The sequence below is a fragment of the Heliangelus exortis genome, chromosome 10 (assembly GCF_036169615.1).
Source record: "Heliangelus exortis chromosome 10, bHelExo1.hap1, whole genome shotgun sequence".
Lineage (NCBI taxonomy): Eukaryota > Metazoa > Chordata > Aves > Apodiformes > Trochilidae > Heliangelus > Heliangelus exortis.
In genome coordinates, this window is record NC_092431.1 from 460,915 (window position 1) to 478,811 (window position 17,897).

The following is a 17,897-nucleotide window of genomic DNA, read 5'->3' on the forward strand; positions in this document are numbered from 1 at the left end:
TCAGTTCTGAATGGGAATTAATAAGCTTCCTGTCCTGTCGTGAGCTGATATTTGCCTTGTCAAGTCCTGCACAGACACTGGTTGCTGAAAAAAGAGGCTGCTAAGCAAGGTGCTACCCGTGACTCGTTGCTAGAGACTCTTTGCCTGGACTCTCCTGCTGACAGTTGGCTTAGTTCTGTATTTGCCAAGCATGTGATCAGAAGCAGCAATCTGGACAACTTAAAGTTCCTTAAGGGAAAAAAAAAATAGCTGTTTTTTTGTTTTTGTTTTCTTTAAGTTTTTTTTTTCTTTCTCTTGTGGGCAGGTTGGTTGGCTTGAGTGATTTCATGTGAACTTCTGTCTGATTTTGCAGGCTTCTGTTGGTGGCAATGCTAAAACTTCAAAAAGTGGCATTAGCAGCAGTGCAAAGCAAAAGGAGGTAAGGCTGGAACTGTACCTGAACTGGAAGTCAGATTGTTTGGGAAGTGTGTGTCTGTGTGTACTGACAGCATTCAGCATCCTTCCCTAGGGAACTTTTCCCATCAGTAGTTGTGCAGACTAGGAGCTTAAAGCTGAAAAGCCAGGCCATTTGGGAGAGAAACTTCATTCAAGAAGTGAGTGTTAAAAAGAGGTATTTTTGGTCTTGGGTGTTTTTTGTCAGAGAAAAAAGTAATTAATTGGATCCCAGCTGCCTGCATGAGAGCTTTCACTTGGGAGATGAGGAAGGAAGGAAGGAAGGTTGGAGTCTTGGAGCTCTTTCTAAATGACTTTGTACAACAGGAGGTGGTCAGAACCTCTCCATCATGGTACCTCTTCCATGGGGAGGTATCTCCAGAGGTTGTTGGGCAGAGCAGGGATTACACTGCATTTTTGGTGCAGCATTAGTTGGAAGAAGAGTTTGGGAGCCTGTAGGCTGAACTGCTCAGTCTGCACAGGAAGGTGAAGAGAAATACTGAGATAGCTCAGGCTTTGGGGAAGGGAAGCAGAAGGAAGGTAAGAAAAATGCCCAGTGATGAGTTTGTAGAGGTGGTATTATGGGGTCACATCAAGGGTCTGCCAGGTAAGTCAGGGGGCTCTGTGGAAGAGGGATTTTTGAGATAAAATTAGAGACCTGGATCCTTTTATGAATCTTGGTCTACATCAGCTTCTCACCTGAGCAGCCTGGTGTGTGTCTGGAGGCACACAGTTAGCTTTTTAAAAAAGGGAAGAAGAGGTTGTATGTAGACTTGGAGTTTTAGATTCCTTCTGCTGGAGGGTGGTTTGTAGGATTCCTGTAACAGGGGAGAGTTCATCTTGCCTTGGCCTGGAAGCTCTGCTTTGAGAAGGGTTTCTCAGTGAGTGCCCCAGGGAGGGGAAGTGTTTGTGTCCCTGAGTTGATGTTCAGGTTGCTCTATCCCTGTTCTTACACCTTTCCAGGTGTGTCCCTGAGTTGATGTTCAGGTTGCTCTATCCCTGTTTTCACTCCTCTCCAGGAAGAAGAGCTCTTCCCGTTTAACCTGGATGAATTTGTCACCGTGGATGAGGTGGTGGAGGAAATGGAATCTCCCGTTAAAACCCGGAGGAACCCCCCCAGGGGCAAGAGGAAAGAAGGTGCCAAACCCAACCCCTCCTCTGAGCCCGGCTCCAAGAGGAGGAAAGGGAAGAGCCCCGGGGCAGCACGGCTGGCTGAGAGCCAGCTCTCCTTTGTCACCTTGGATGAAGTCGGGGAGGGGGAGGAGGTGACTGCCCAGCTGATGGCAGTGGCTAATTTAGAAGCTCTGAGTGACCCCCAGGGCCTGGTGGTGGTGGATGAAGTGATGGAAGAGGAAGAGCTGCTGGCTGAAGCCGTGAAGGATCCCCAGTCCCTGGTGACCCTGGATGAGCTCTCTGAGCAGGAGGAGCTTCGGCCTCCCCGGGGCCTCCCCGGGTGTGTCTTTGAGGAGGCAGATTTGAAAGCTGAGCCCTTGGTAACCGTGGATGAAATCGGGGAGGTGGAAGAGCTGCCCCTGAACGAGCCCACGGAGCTGAGCCTGGAGGAGGTGCTGAAGCAGAAGGAGGATGAGAAGGTGGGTGCTGAGGATGCTGGAGATGGGGGCTCCTCTCAGGTGCCAGATGATCCCAGTGCCTTGGTGACAGTCGATGAGATCCAAGAGGACAATGAGGAGAATCCTCTCCTGACTCTGGATGAAGTCAATGAAGATGAAGATGATTTCCTGGCTGACTTCAATCGCCTGAAGGAGGAGCTGAACTTTGTGACAGTGGATGAAGTTGGAGAGGAGGATGAGGAAGAGGAAAACACTTGCCCGGAGAAAAACCTGAATGAGGATGAAGGCACTGAAGATGTTGTTGCCATTGCAGGACCAGAAGAAGAAGACATTGGTGGTGTTGCAGGACCAGAGGAGGAGGACATTGTGGCTGTTGCAGGACCAGAAGAAATGGAAATTCTGGGAGAAACGGGTCCAGAGGAAGATATTATTGCAACCTCAAAGTCAAAAGGTAAGGAACCTCTTGTAGAAAATAAAATGCTTGTGAGCAGTGCCATGCACAGAGGTCCTGGTGGTACAAAGAGGAAACTGCAAAGCCCCAAATCTGGTGAAAGAAATGGGGAAAACCAGAGACTGAGTGTGGAGTAGGACCTGAAGGCAAAGTGTTTTATCAGCTCATCTGAAGTCCATCTTGCTGTGCATTGGGAGTGTCCTGTGGGCTAAAATGGGGGGAAAACAGTGTCTTGTCTTGCCTTGAATGCAAAGTGGTCTGGCAGCCTGCCTGACACAGCTTGTCTCTGGCCTGTAATTAACAGGGCTAAACTTTAACAAGGTGAGATAAATGAAACAGGTACAAAGGTGTGACAGCTTCCAAGCCTGATCTAGAGGGGAAAAAATAATTGTAGAACATCTGCATGGTGGAATGAGCAAAGGGTTAAGAAAGTCCATCAGAGAGCCAGCAGGCAGAGCTATATATATATATATATCTATAACTGACACAGGAGAAGGGGTCTGGCTCCAGGCCTGGGGGAGCTCTGCCTGAGGCAGCCCAGCAGCCTGGAGGTTTCTTTGTGCTGATGCAGCTGGGCACTGACACAGCACCTCCTGTCCTGCTGCTGTGGAAAAGCTGTGCTGCCCTTCCTGCTCCTGGAGCTGAGCAGGGAGGAGCTGCAGCTGATGAGAGTACAGACTGCACACAGCTTCTGGGGGCACCCTGGGGCTCAGCACCCTCACCCCAAACAATTTCTCCCTCCCTCCCTGCCCAAGATCTCCTCTCCATCTCCCCTCTTGCAGCTGGAAACCCTTCCTCCTCATCCCATCCCTCCAGGCCCTTGTCCCAAGTCCCTCCCCAGCTTTCCTGGAGCCCCTTCAGGCACTGGAAGGTGCTCTAAGGTCTCCCCATGGGATCCTTCTCTTCTCCAGCCTGAACACCCCCAACTCTCTCAGCCTGTCTCAGAGCAGAGCTGCTCCAGCACCAGTCCTGCCCATGGGATTCATGTCAGGAGTTCCTGGGAATTGCTCCATGGAAGGGTCAAACCCAGTAGTGCATCTGGGAGCCAGGCCTGCCCAGCTGGGTGTTTGAAGCAGTAACAGCAAACTTCACAGCCAGATACAGGAGAGAGAAATCCAGATGAGCTGTAGGTGAGTGGCAGCCTGTGTTTAACTTCTGCATTTCTGCCTCCAGTGGCTCAGCTGGGATCAGGAGATAAAGACCCAGAGTCTAAGAGGAAGAAAACGTCTCCTTCAGATGCAGCAAAGCCACTGAGCACCCCAAAAGGTAACAGCAGAGCCCACTCCAGACTGGCTGGGGGACAGCTCTGGTGCCCCTCTGGAGGTGCCTCATTTGCCTCCTGCCCTCTCCTGTGTGTTTATCTTGGCTCCTACAAACAGGAGTTTAACAAATCCCTGCTCTTGGCTTCAGAGCAGCAAGAAAACTGAAAGTCCTTTTTCCTTCAGAGTGACAAATATTTGCTAATTCATTCCCAGGGAGCACAGTGCAGTTTCCCACTGTTCTCATCCTGGCACAGGTTTTATTACCAGCTCTCAGTGTTATTAGCAACAAAGGAACTGCTGACATGCTTTGGAAAAAAACCTGTGTGCCTGTTTTCCAAGATCCTCATGGAAAATACAATATTTTTCTCTAAAATTGCTGATAGCACTTGAACTGTACAGAAGGGTTCCCAGGCAAGAGAGCCCCTTGCTTGGTGGCTTGTGTGATATTCCCTGGGACAGAAAACCCTGTGTAGCACCCTGCAGGCCAGAGGGTAAGTGAGCTGTGGATATAAAACACTTGGGAGGCCAAAAAGACTCCGAGGTGGTTGCAGCTCCAGCAGGTCACGTGCCCCATTGGCAGAAAAGTTTGTGTCCTCCTCCTTTTTGGGTGTAAAGCCCACATTTAGAAGCCTAAATTTTTGAACACTTAAAAAAAAAAAAACCCAACTAACTTTCCCCCAGTAATAACAACTTGGACAGCTTTGGCTGAAGGAATTGGATTGAATTATGATTTTTCTTTTCTAATTAAGCTGTGTGTTGTTAATGGGATGTTTCAGAGCTGTTGTTTTGTTCCTCTTGGGTGCTGTCTCTTCAGATCTGGATTACCTTGTCCCCAAGGCTGGCTTTTTCTGTCAGATCTGCTCACTCTTCTACGCAGATGAGACCTCTGTGAAAAACCACTGCAAGACCCCCCTGCACCAGCAGAACATGGAGGTAACTGCAGCTTCTCTGCTCCACACAGAATCCTTCAGCCACTGCCAAGGGTTTCCTGGTGACACAGGGACCTCCTGTCAGTTTTAAACTCAGACACATACTGTTAATTTATAGGGTCACAGAATGATTTGGGTGGGAAAAGCCCTTTAGGATCATGGAATCCAAACTGCCCAGGACACCCCCCCCATGTCCCTCATCCCCACATCCCCAGGGTCTGAAACCCCTCCAGGGATGATGGGGACTCCAGCCCTGCCCTGGGCAGCCTGGGCCAGGCCCTGACAACCCTTTCCAGGGAGAAATTCTTCCCCAGCTCCAACCTAAACCTCCCCTGGCACAACTTGAGTTGTGCCAAAAGTTCCTCTTGTCCCATCCCTTGTTCCTTGGGAGCAGAGCCCGACCCCCCCTGGCTCCAACCTCCTCTCAGGGGGTTGCAGAGAGCCAGAAGCTCTCCCCTCAGCCTCCTCTGCTCCAGGATCAGCACCCCCAGGGCCCTCACAAGTTCTCCAGCCCCTTCCCCAGCTCCATTCCCTTCTCTGGACACTCTCCAGCCCTCAGTCTCCTCCTTCTGCCCCCAAACTGACCCCAGGATTGGGGTCACAGCAGCCCCACAGCTCACTCTCTGCACTGACCCTCTCCTTCCCTGGGGCTGTGGGGTGGCTCCTCTCCTCCCTTCAGTTTTGAGAAGTGATTTGCAGGACTCTGCAGTCAGGGCTCTCATTTCCATGGCTGCTCTTCCTCTTCTTGCAGAAGTTCATGGCCCAGCAGGAGGCTGAGGAGAAGGAAGGGGAAGAGAGGAGTTCGAGGTGATTGGAGGGAAGAAGAATTTCCTTCAGTGAAGCTAAACCTTAGGGTCCAGTCAATTTTGTGTATTTTGTTATGAGTTACATTTGTAATTTTGTTTCAGAAAGAAGCGGTTCATGTTGTACAAATTTTGAGCTCCGTAGAGACAGACTTAAAAAAAAAAAAAAAAAAAAAACCAAACCAAAACCAAACTAGAACAATGAAACCATAGAGTGGCTTTGATTTGTTTATCAAACCCTGGGGCTGGGGAGAGATTTCTTTCACAAGTGTTGGTGTGAAATAAATGTTCTTACTGTATAGTTACCTCCGGGGGGTTCCCTTTGATGTCATTTGTTGGGTTTTGCTGATTCTGGGTCGTCAGGGTGACCAGGAAGGACTTCAGCCCAGAGCCCTCTGCATGGTGCCCTTGGTGGAGCTCTCAGCAGGTGACACCTCCCAGAACAGGACAGGGGGGTTCCCAGGATGGACCTCACGGGATGGTGATGGGACCTGCCCCATAAACCCTTGTTCTGCTCCTCATCTGCTGCTGCTTTGGGTCTGGGCCTTCCCAGGAGACCCCCCCAGTGCCTCCAGGTGAGTGCAGTCCACGTGGGAGCTGGGGGGGGCACAGAAAAAACGTGAGGAAAAAGAAACCTCAGAAAAACGAGGTGACCACCCCCCAGGCCACCATCACCTGAGCACTGCTCCCCAAAATCCTCAGCTTGGCTTCACCCCAAGCCCAACCCCACTGCCAATCCAGGGAATTTGGGAGCTTTTGGGAATTAACCCCCCCATTCCCCTGCTGCCTGTCCCCGGGGATGGGGCCACCACCTCCTGCAGCAGCTCCTGGCTCCAGTAAAACCCAGGGAGCTTTTCCCCGGCTTTGCCCCTGCCCTGGGGTGGGGTCCGATGGGCAAGGGGCAAAGGGGCTTTTCCCAGGGGATTTGTGCAAAATTAGGAAGCTGAAGGGGCTGGAAACGGGGAGGGGGCTGGGATAGGGACCCTGCGAGTCCCCTCAGCTCTCATCTCCCCCGTTCATTAACGTTTTGCCTAATGAAGTTCCTGCTGCTCCAGAGGGCCCGGGGGGGCTCCAGCCCTGAGTGTGTGTGGGGGGGAGGGACTTGCTGGGAAACCCAGGGGTAAAAATAACCTCCCCAAAATAACCGGGGGGCCGTGCCCGGCCCCAGCTGTCCCGGAGGTGACGGGTGTCCCCTCCCCCGGCTGGGGAAACTGAGGCAGGAGGAGGGGGATGTGCCCACCCGGGGACACTCGGCACAGGGGGGGTTTGGGTCGGGGGGGTTACATCTCACGGATGCGGTGGGGTCACCCCACAAGTAGCTCAGCCCCCCAGGACCCCCATTTTTCCACCCTGGGTGTAGTGCAGCCCCCAAGCCTGTCCCTGGTGCCAGGGTGAGGGGCTGGGGCTGCACCCAGGGGCTCTCCAGCACCTTCCCCCCTCCCCCCCCCCGCCCCCCATCTGGACTGAACCCCATTTTTGGGTCTTTTTTTTTTGGAGTGGGGGCTGGTGTCTTCTCTTTGGGGTACAAAGAAAGGTAAGAGCAGCCCCTGTCCCCTCTCCTCTCCCTTTTGGGCTGCTCCCACACAGCTCCTCCTTTTTTTTATTTTTTTTGGGGGGGGTCCCCATGGTGGGGGGGCACCCAGCTGCCCTTGCTGAATAGGGGGGTTCCAACCCCCACTCCTCCCACCCCCTCCAAACCCGGGGGGGTCTCTCGCACCCAACCTCCATCGCTGCCCTTCCCCTTTAAGAGAGGCGGGCACCGGGCGAGGGGCGGGGGGTTGGGGGGGGTTCTGGGGTGGGGGTTGGATAGAGGGGGGGTCAGCAGGCGGGAGGCGGCGGGGCCGGGCCGGGGCGATGCTCCGCGTCTTCATCCTCCACGCGGAAAATGTCCGCACCCCCGACACCGACATCAGCGACGCGTACTGCTCCGCCAGCTTCGGAGGTGAGGGCTGGGGGGCTGGGGGGGGATCCATCCCCTGGGGGGGTGCTTGGGATTCCCACGGGGTGGGGGTGGTCCCCGCCCGGCTCTGTCCCGACGGCGGGGACGCTGCCGAACGCGTTTTTGGGGGGTCCCGCACCTCCCTATATCCCCCCCCCCACCTCCTGCCCCCATATCCGATGTGCCTTCTCCTCCCCAAGTGATGCGCGTTGTCCCCCTGTCCCCACGGGTCCTGTTTCCCACCGTGGGTGCTTGGGGAGCCCCCGAGCCCCCTCCCAGCTCCTTCCTTAGGGGGGGGAGGGAGGAGGCGATGCCGGGGGGGCCCCGGGGGGGACATAGCTGAGCGGTGACAGCACCAGCACAGCCCGGGCTATTTCTGGCCTCTGCTCTGCTCCAGCTGGGGGGAACACAGACGTCCGTGGGCGAGGGGGGGCCTGGAGGGGTCCAAAGGACCCGTTGTGTGTTGGGGACCTCCCCCCCCCCCCCAAAGCCCTGTACTTCGGCCGGGGGCTGATTTTGCTCCCCCCTCGCTGAGCCCTTGCTCTACCGTGTCCCCCCCTCCCTGGGGGCAGGACCCCCCCGCATGTCCCCTGGGTGGTGACAATGACAATGGCGATGGAAGAACCTCCATGTGACCCCCCCAGTGCCAGCCTGGACCTCAAATCCCCTCCTCCCCCCCAAGAAAAAGAGGTGAGGGGACAGCTGAGGCAGCGTGTGACACGGCACAGCTCCTCTGCAGCGCCCCGGGCAGCCTTGGGGGGAAAAAGTGGATTTTTGGGGCTGTCTGAGCAGGAGAAGCAAGGCCCCGTGTGACTCCTGTCCCCCCGCCTGCCCCCCAGGTCCCTGTCCCATTGTCACCCTGTCCCCACGCATGGTCACAGCCCCGGGGGCTGAGCCAGCAGCTTCTTCCTCCCCACGTGTCCTTGTCCCGCTGCTGCGGTGTCACCAGGTCCTGTGCGGACCTTGTCCCTCTGTCCCTCTGTCCCTTTGTCCCCCCGGGCCTCGCAGCATCCCCCGGGGTCCCACAAATTTGGTTTCCCATTCCCAGGCCTTGCAGCATCCCTGGGGCTCCCCCCGGAGCTGCAGCACCCCCGGATCCCGGGGATTTACTTCCTGCTCCCGGAGTTTTGCAACATCCCTGGGTCCCGATGAGGGATTTACCCCCCCCAGGGCTTGCGCCATCCCCAGTTCCTGCTGCTCCAGCACCCTCGGGGCTCGCAGCATTCCCGGAACCTGGTGATTTATTTACTTATCCCTGGATCCCGCTGCTCGGGCATCCTGGAGGTCTGCAATATCCCTGGCTCCTGATGGCTTAATTTACCATCCCTGGGGCTTGCAGCATCCCCACACCCCAGGGATTTATTCACCAGTCCCAGAACTCTTTTCCATCCCCAGATCCTGGTGTTTGGGCATCCCTGGAATTCACAACACCCCCAGATTCTGTGACTTTTTTCCCATCTCTGGAGCTCACGGCACCCCCAGATCCTGGTGGTTTATTTCCCATCTTCAGGGCCCTCAGCACCCCTGGATCCTGATGATTTATTTCCCAATCCCAGAGCTCCCAGCATCCTCCAGATCCTGGTGGCTTATTTGCCAACCCCAGAATTCAGAGCACCCCCAGATCCTGGTGAATTATTTCCCATCCCTGGAGCCTGCAGCACCCGCAGCTCCCAGAGTTTTTTTGTCTTTTTTTTTTAACCCCAGAACTTCAGCATCCCCAGATCCCTGTGGTTTATTTCCCACTCCTGGAGCTCCCAACACCCCCCAGATCCTAGTGAATTATTTATCATCCCCAGAACTTCAGAACCCCCAGATCCTGGTTAATTATTTTCCATCCCTGGAGCCTGCAGCACCTTCAGCTCCCAGAAATTTTTTTTTAATCCCAGAACTTCAGCATCGCCAAATCCCATGGTTTATTTCCCACTCCTGGAGCTCCCAGCATCTCCCAGATCCTGGTGATTTATTTCCTATCCCCAGAAATTCAGCACCCCCAGATCCTGGTGAATTATTCCTCATCCCTGGAGCCTGCAGCACCCGCAACTCCCCAAATTTTTTTTTTTTTTTGATCCCAGAACTTCAGCATCCCCAGATCCCTGTGGTTTATTTCCCACTCCTGGAGCTCCCAACACCCCCCAGATCCTAGTGAATTATTTATCATCCCCAGAACTTCAGAACCCCCAGATCCTGGTGAATTATTTTCCATCCCTGGAGCCTGCAGCACCTTCAGCTCCCAGAAATTTTTTTTTTTTAATCCCAGAACGTCAGCATCGCCAAATCCCATGGTTTATTTCCCACTCCTGGAGCTCCCAGCATCTCCCAGATCCTGGTGATTTATTTCCTATCCCCAGAAATTCAGCACCCCCAGATCCTGGTGAATTATTCCTCATCCCTGGAGCCTGCAGCACCCGCAACTCCCCAAATTTTTTTTTTTTTTTTAATCCCAGAACTTCAGCACCCCCAGATCCCCATGGTTTATTTCCCACTCCTGGAGCTCCCAACATCCCCCAGATCCTGGTGATTTATTTCCTATCCCCAGAACTTCAACACCCCCAGATCCTGGTGAATTATTCCTCATCCCTGGAGCCTGCAGCACCCGCAACTCCCCAATATTTTTTTTTTTTTTAATCCCAGAACTTCAGCACCCCCAAATCCCCGTGGTTTATTTCCCACTCCTGGAGCTCCCAACCCCAGAAGCCACAGCCCCCCCCCCCAACTCCCCCTCTTTAGACCCCGTTTATTTCTTCCCCATCCTCTCAGCATCCCCCTTAATTCCCAAATCTTTCTCATTCCCATCACCCTGCAAACCTCGGGAGAAACCACGCCGGGGCGCTCCGTGTCCCCTCGTTGTCACCTCCTCCGGGAAGGGCTGGGACAATCCTTGGGGGGGTGGTCATGAAGTCTGGGGGGAGGGGGGGAGGTTTAGGGGGGGGTTGGCGGTGTCCGGATCCTTCTCGGGACTTGCTGGGTTCCGACCATGCTCCGCTGCTTGCTCCACCGAGCTTCTCACCTCCCCAATTTGGAAAAAGGGGACAAAAAAAGCGACCCCGTGGCCAGCTTGACTTTCCGAGGTGAGGTTTTGAATTTGGGTGGGGAAAGGGGAAGGTTTGGGGTAAAAAAACACCTCTCTGAGCAAAGCCAGGATGCTGCGGGGCACCCGGCCAGGACGTGCGTCCTGGCCGGGTGCCCCGCAGCATCCTGGCTTTGCTAAATTGTTCCTAAATCCTTGCAAAATTCCCCATTTTTTGAGGGGTTGGCTTGTCAATTTTACCCCCTTTCTCCACCCATTTTTTTGGGGGGGGAGCCAGAAAGGTCTTGGGGATTCCTGCACACACTTGGAGGTGGTTGGGGGGAGGTTTTGCTGCACCCGTGGGTGCTTTCGGTCTTTAATTGCTGATTAATCAGGGATTAATTAAGGAGAAGCCCCTGAGGAGGGGTTGGGATGGGGACCTCGAAAGAGTTGATGGGAGGATGTTGGCTGGTTTTTTTTTTTGGTGTTTTTTTTTTTTTGCTAATTCTGGCAGCCGTTTCCCGGCAGTGGAAAATGGCTATTTTTAGGGAAAAAAAAAAGGAAAACACCCCCCCTAAAATAATAACAATAATAATAGGGAAAGGGATGAGTGGCTTCTGGCCCAACCTTTCCTGTGCTGCTGCCAAGGACCCCTCGTTTATCCCAGGGTTTATCCCAGGGTTTATCCCAGGGTTTATCCCAGGGTGGGCTCCATCCCTGCCCCAAGTGGGAAGAAGTTTTTTCTCAGCCAAATTTTGATCCCCGGGGAGCAGGGAGAGGGAATTCCAGGGCTCTGTGTCCCATCAGCAGGAGATGAGCCTGAAATCAGGGGGGGAACTGACACCTCCCGGGGCTGGTGATGTTGTCCAGAGGTGGTGGCAGCTCTGATTCCATCCTGGGTCCTTTCTGGCTCCTGGGAAATCAATTAAAAAAAAAAAAAAAAAAAGGTAGAAACAAATGGGGAAAAAAAGAAGAAATAAGCAAAGAGAAGAGAAACTAATGAAAAAAAGAGAAATGAAAAAAGAAACAAAGAAGAGAAACAAATGAAAAAACAGAAATAGGAAGAAATAAGAAATAACAGAGATAAGAAACAAATGAGAAAAAGGAAACAAAAAAGAAGCAAAGAGAAACAAAAAAGCAAAACAGATGGAGAAAAGAAGCAGGAAAAGAGAAATGAATGAAAGAAACAGGGAAAAAAGAGAAACAGACAGAAAAGAGAAACAAATGAAAAACCAGTAACAAGAAGAGAGAGAAATTTAAAAAAGGAACAAATGAAAAATAGGAAACAAAAAGGAAACGGGAAAAGAGATACAAATAAAAGAAAGAGAAACAGAAGAAGAGAAATAGAAAAGAGAAACAAAAGAAACAAATGAAAAAACCCAACAAAACAGAAACAAATGAAAAAAAGAAAAAAGAGGAGAAACGAAAAAAATGAAACAAAATAAAGAGCAACGAATGGGAAAAAAAAAAAGAGAAAAAGAGAATCAAGCAAACAAAAAAAGACCCAAAGGAAGGAGCAGGACCCAAGGACAGCAGGAGGAGCATCCCTGAGCCTCTCCATCCCATCCCATCCCATCCCATCCCATCCCATCCCATCCCATCCCATCCCATCCCATCCCATCCCATCCCAGTTCTCCCCTGGGCCCGGGGGCGCCGATGTCCCCGATGTCCCCGATGTCCCCAGCCAGGCCATTGTTCTGCTCTTCCTTTTCCTCTTCCCCCTCTGACTCACTCCCCACCCCCCTCCCCAGTGATTTTTTGGCAGCTTTTGGGTGTGACACAGGGGATTCGGTGCCAGGGGGGGCTCCAGCATCCCCAGCCCCAACTTTTGGGGCTTTCTGTGTCCTTCTGGGGCTGTGCTGGGGTTTGGGTGGGGGGAGGAGGGGTTTGGGACCCCCATGGCACTTCCAGCCCCCCCAGCAGCACCCAGGAGCCTCCTCGCTGCCCTTCTCCTGGGGAAACTGAGGCACAGCACATCAAGGTGACTTCTCCATGGGTTTCCAGGGAGCCTGAGGGCTGGGAAGGGGGGTCCTGACCCCTGTCTGTGCCCCCCCAGCCTCTCTGCAAGGATCAGAGCCTGGTCCTGCTCCCGGGAGCTGCAGGGGGGGTTGGGGGGCAGAGTTTTGGGGTCTTTCCCTGGGGGGTTGGTGGGGAAGCTGCTCTGACCCCGCTGCCTTGCTCCCTGCAGGTGTGAAGAAGAGAACAAAAGTCATCAAGAACAACGTGAACCCCGTGTGGAATGAGGTGAGAGTGTCCCCAGCCCTGTCCCCAGCCCTGTCCCCGTCCCCATCCCCATCCCTGCCCCTGCCCCTGTCCCTGCCCCAGGGGACAGCCTGGGGGGTGCCCATCAAGGTGCCCCAAGCCCCAGGAGCCCCGGAGATGCCACCCAGGGAGGTTTGGGGACAGTCCCCATCGGGTCCCCATCGGGTCCCCACCAGGTCCCAGTGCTGGTGGCCTTGGCAGGACAGAGCTGGCTCCCCCCCCACCTCCCCTCCAGCCTCTTCCCCTCCCACCAGGATCTCCTCGGGCAGCTGGAAGCAGCTCTTCAAACACCTCCCAGCCCCAGGGAACTCGAGTGCTTCCCTCTCCAGCCTGGGATTTTTATTTTTATTTTTTTTATCAGCACTTTCCTCCTTCCCCCCCTGACCTGTGCTCAGGGTTTAAATTAAGATGGGTTTCTGGGGGGCAAAGTGACCCCGTGGAGCTGCAGGAATCCCATGGGATTTTTAAGGGATGATGAAGGATTTCCCTGCCCAGGCTGGGGGGAATTCCCTGGGGGGCTGCAGGGATTTATGGGGTTGGTTGGGGGGTTCTGGGCTTTTGGTTCCCCACCTCCCAGCGTGGCCATGAAATGATTTTTTTTTTTTCATATTGATGTGATTTAGGCTGCTGTGGGTCAGTCTGGGGTGGGGTGGGCATTGTGGACCCATCTGGGTGCTGATCCCAGCTCCTTTCTCCTCCTCTCCAGGGCTTCGAGTGGGACCTGAAGGGAGCTCCCCTGGAGCCGGGGGCTGAGCTGACAGTTGTGGTCAAAGACCACGAGACCGTGGGGAGAAACAGGTGGGGGGAGAAACTCGGGTGGGGGGAGAAGCTCGGGTGGGGGACACCAACCCTGCTGCCAGCCCTGGAGCAGCCCCAGGCTTTGCCCGGGGGAATTCCAGCCCTTCCCGGGGGAATTCCAACCCTTCCCCTGGGATGTGCTCCAGCACTCCACGTGGGGGTGGAGGTCACAGCCACATTTTTGGGCTGTTTGGTTCAATAACAACGAGAACCACCCCCCCAGCAGCCAGCATTCGAGGGCAGGGAGCACACAGGGAGCTCTGTGCCACGAGGCCCTGGTGATGGGCGCTTGGCCGGGAAGGCGTCAGCCTTGGCCAGGGACCTTTCCTGAGCAGGGAGGTGGGAAGGGTGGTGACAGCATCAACCCCTTGGAGTGATTTCCTTTCCTTTCCCACAGCAGCTCCCGGTGCCCCAGGGGCTCAGGGTCCCCGTCCCCGTGGTGTGGTGGCCGCCATCAGCAGTGTCACCTCCTGCCACAGGACACCCGTGGGTGCTGACACCCGTGTCCCGCGGCTCCTCTGGCTGGGCTGGCTGCTGGCACAGGGCCAGGAAGTGGAGGAAGTCATTCTTGTGGGGCAGCAGAGGGTGGGACGGGGAGGGGGACACAGCCCTGGTGTGAAGGATCCGGATTCCAGGGCCAAGGGAGGTGGAGGTTGGGTCAGGTCCAGCCTGGTGGTTCTGTAAAGAGTGAGGGGAGGGGGAGAAGGGTCCTGGGGCAGGGAGGTTGTGTCTGGGGAGCACCCAGAGCCGTGGCATGGTGGGGGGTGGAGGGACCCTAAAGCTGACCCTGTACCATGGGCAGGGACCCCTCCCCCAGCCCAGGGTGCTCCAAGCCCCATCCAACCCTGGACACTGCCAGGGATGGGGCAGCCACAGAACAAACCAAACCCAGTGCCTCAGTTCCTGGCTCCCCAGCCTGGAATTCCTGGTGCTTTTCCTTGAGAAAAAGAGGAGCCAAAGCCCCCAGAGCTGCTCCCCCTGCTTGGCTCATCCGGGCTGGCTCTGGGTGCTGGGTGCTGCCCTCCCCTTGGTGCCCACGGTGGCTCCTCAGCCCCTTCCCCTCCTCACCCCCTCCCACCCTGTTCCTCCCCCCAGGTTTTTGGGAGAAGCCCACGTGCCCCTACGAGATGTCCTCTCCTCCCCCAGCCTGGCAGCCTCCTACAATGTCCCCTTGCTGGACACCAAGAAGCAGAGCACGGGGGTGAGTCCTTGCAGTGACCCCAGTGACCCCAGTGACACCAGTGACCCCAGTGACCCAGTGACACCAGTCTGAGCAGCATCTCTGCCCGTTGCATCTGGCCCTGGTTCAGCCCCTCCTGGGGCTGCCATCTGGTGGGATGGGGACCCAGTGGCCACTCCACGTGTCCTTGGTGGCCCCATGGCCCTGGGACACCTCACCTTGCTGTCCCCCCCCCTGGCTCTGACCCCCGTCTGTGCCCCCCCAGCCTCTCTGCAAGGCTCAGAGCCTGATCCTGCTCCCAGGAGCTGCAGGGATCTCCATCTATCCAGGATTTCCTTTTTTACAGGCTTTCCTCGTCCTACAAGTGTCCTACATCCCTCCACCAGGAGCTGTCCCCTTGTTCCCCCCCCCCTGCCCCCCCAGAACCGGCACCTTCTGAGCCCGATGTGGTCACAGGTAACCAGGAGCCTTCACGTGTAAAGGGGGGACCTGTGCCACCCCTGCCATCACCCTGTGGTCCCACAAGTCCCACCCTGTCCCCATCCCCCTTCTCCTTCCTTGCCCCAGAGGTGGCCGGAGAGGAGGAGACAGAGGATCAGCTGGCAACGGGGGATGAGATGGAGCCTTCCTCCTCCTCCTTGGGGCCCCCCGGGCCTGAGCCCCCGGTGCTGCCCCACAAGCCCCCCATGCACCACCTCCACGGCTTGAAACGCAGGAGGAGCTCCAAAAAACCTCTGTCCAACAAGCCCCAGGATTTCCAGGTGAGGGGAGGCTGGTGGGGATGAGCTGCTTCAACCCCATCCTCACCCTCATCCCCATCCCCAACCCTGTCCCCATCCCCAATCCCATCCCCAACCCCATCCCCATCCCCAATCCCATCCCCAACCCCAACCCCATCCCCAATCCCATCATCCCCATCCCCAATCCCATCCCTCTAAGGGGTTCAGCACCTGGGGGGTGCCCCTGATCTGGGAGCGACCCCAGGGCCCCCTCTGCCTTCCCCCCCCCCCAGATCAGGGTGAGGGTCATCGAGGGCCGGCAGCTCCCTGGGGTCAACCTCAGCCCCGTGGTGAAGGTGGCAGCTGCTGGGCAGACCAAGAGGACCAGGATCCGCAAGGGCAACAACCCCTCCTTTGATGAGGTGAGGGGGGGTCTGCTGGGGGGGTCTGAGAGGGGCTGGGGGGGTCCCAAGGGCTGGAAACCAGAGGCTGGGGTTGGGCACTGCAGTAGGGGAGCAGCTCCAGGAGTCCCTCAGCAGGTCCAGCACCTCCTGCCTTCACCCAGGGCTCATCTGGGTCACCTCCCCTGGGTGACTCCTGTCCCACAGCCACTGGTGGCATCCTGGTGGCACCTGCTGGGTGACACAGCTTGGACACCCACGGGTCACTTGTCCCCAGCCCTGTCCCCACAGTGGCTGCTCCAAGCCTGGGATGTCCCCAGCACCCACCTTCCCCTCTGCTTTATTTGGGGGCTCCCAGCAGAGCTGCTCTGGGTGCTTTTTGTCACCAGCCCAGAGGAAGCATTGAGTGAAGCCCCCAGGGAGGCTGCTGCTCTGATCCCTCTGGACAGGAGGGGACAAATCCCAGCCCATGGAGTGGGGGGGCTGGGAGGGTCTGGGGCAGCCCCCCTGCCTTGCACCCTCACCCCTCTTCCCCACAGACTTTCTTCTTCAACATCTTCGAGTCTCCAGCAGAGCTGTTTGATGCCCCCATCTTCATCTCGGTGAGCTCCTGCCCCTGGGGAAGCCTGGGGGGTCCATCCCCCTGTCCCCCTCCCCGTGGTGCCCTGTGTCCCAGGACACCCCTCCAGCCTGGATCCTTGTCCCACGTTTTCCTCCCCAGGTTGTGGATTCCCGATCCTTCCGGGCGGATTCGGTGATCGGGGAGTTCCGGGTAAGGTCCCCTCATTCCCCCCCCCTCCTGCCCCCCCTGCTTCCCACCCCCTGACCCCAGGCTGAATCCTGATTTTCCTTTCACATGGCCCAGATGGACGTCGAGACCGTGTACTCGGAACCAAGTGAGTCCAGGAGGGGGAGCTGGGACAGGGTCCCCTCCTGCAGCTGGGTCTGGGGGACACCAACCCCTTTTTGGGGCCCAAAGTAGGAAATATAGGAAATACACCCCCCCAGCCCCTCCTTCTCCTCCTCCTCCTCCTCCCATGGTATTCCCTCTAAAGCTGCTGAAGGCACCTTCTCAGGACCAGTCCCTGGGTCTCCATCTCCTCTCCCTCTCCTCTCCATCTCCTCTCCCTCTCCTCTCCATCTCTCCCTCTCTCCCCCAGGACACTGTTTCCTCAGGAAGTGGCTGCTGCTCTCTGACCCCGAGGACTTCTCAGCAGGGGCCAAGGGCTACCTGAAAGTCAGCATCTTCGTGCTGGGGCCTGGGGATGAAGCCCCTGTGAGTACCATGGGGGGTACCTGTGATGGGACACACACCTTGCAGCCCTGATGCTCCTCCAGCTGGGGCCATCAGAGCCCTGGGAACAGTCCCAGGGAGGCTCCTGCTTTCATCTTCCTCCAGTCTGGGGGAAAAGTGCTGGGCTTTGGGGCTCTGGGGTTTTGGGGCTCTGGGGCTCTGGGGCTTTGGGGCTTTATTTCCTGACTTTTGGGAAGCTTTACTGTGCTCCTGGGTTGGACAGCCCCTGGGCACCGGGTGATCTCTGAGGTCCCTTCCAGTCCAAACCAGTCTGGGGTTCTGGGGCTCCTCTTGTCCTGCAGCTGGAGAAGAAAGAGGTGTCTGAAGACAAGGAAGACATCGAGGGCAACCTCCTGCGCCCCACCGGGGTCACCCTGCGAGGGGCTCACTTCTGCCTGAAGATCTTCAAAGCTGAGGATTTACCCCAGAGTGAGTTTCCCTGCCTGGGCTGGAGGGGACTGAACACAGCCCCTGGCTACAGAGCTGGCAGATGGCAGCCAGTTGTCACCTCCTGGGAGATGAGCCTCGAACTGGTGCAAACTGGTGTTACCTTCCCACCCATCTCCACCCGGTGCCCCCCATTCCGTGGCCTCCCAGCATCTCCTTCCCCTTCCAGTGGACGATGCTGTCATGGACAATGTCAGGCAGATCTTTGGCTTTGAGAGCAACAAGAAGAACCTGGTTGATCCCTTTGTGGAAGTCAGCTTTGCAGGCAAGACGGTGAGTGGGGAACCCCCAGACCCCCCAGGGCTGGGATCAGGGCTCAGAAGGGGGAAAATTGGGTCCCAACAAGGGGAATATTTGGTCTTTTGCTTCACTGGAGAAGAGAAGGATCCAGGGAGACCTTAG

The 17,897-nt window shown here is 56.0% G+C and overlaps 2 protein-coding genes across 11 annotated transcripts in view; both read left to right on the forward strand.

Moving 5' to 3' along the window:
- ZNF638 (zinc finger protein 638) overlaps positions 1-5,758 on the forward strand; it is a 43,294-nt gene extending 37,536 nt beyond the window's left edge. For all 10 annotated transcript variants that reach the window (XM_071753106.1, XM_071753111.1, XM_071753107.1 and 7 more), the window contains 5 exons: positions 353-418; positions 1,452-2,454; positions 3,628-3,720; positions 4,531-4,649; positions 5,397-5,758. In XM_071753106.1, coding sequence (XP_071609207.1) covers positions 353-418; positions 1,452-2,454; positions 3,628-3,720; positions 4,531-4,649; positions 5,397-5,456 — 1,341 coding nt within the window. In that variant the 3' untranslated portion in view covers positions 5,457-5,758. The remainder of the gene's footprint in view (positions 1-352; positions 419-1,451; positions 2,455-3,627; positions 3,721-4,530; positions 4,650-5,396) is intronic.
- A 1,504-nt stretch (positions 5,759-7,262) lies between these two features.
- The window catches only part of DYSF (dysferlin), a 61,082-nt gene continuing 50,447 nt past the window's right edge, over positions 7,263-17,897 (forward strand). Inside the window, 14 exon segments of the mRNA XM_071753117.1 lie at positions 7,263-7,390; positions 12,583-12,638; positions 13,363-13,454; positions 14,550-14,655; positions 14,981-15,037; positions 15,039-15,090; positions 15,202-15,395; positions 15,647-15,775; positions 16,294-16,356; positions 16,476-16,526; positions 16,620-16,650; positions 16,915-17,030; positions 17,351-17,477; positions 17,665-17,768. Of these exon segments, the coding sequence (XP_071609218.1) occupies positions 7,303-7,390; positions 12,583-12,638; positions 13,363-13,454; positions 14,550-14,655; positions 14,981-15,037; positions 15,039-15,090; positions 15,202-15,395; positions 15,647-15,775; positions 16,294-16,356; positions 16,476-16,526; positions 16,620-16,650; positions 16,915-17,030; positions 17,351-17,477; positions 17,665-17,768 (1,266 nt within the window). The 5' untranslated portion in view covers positions 7,263-7,302.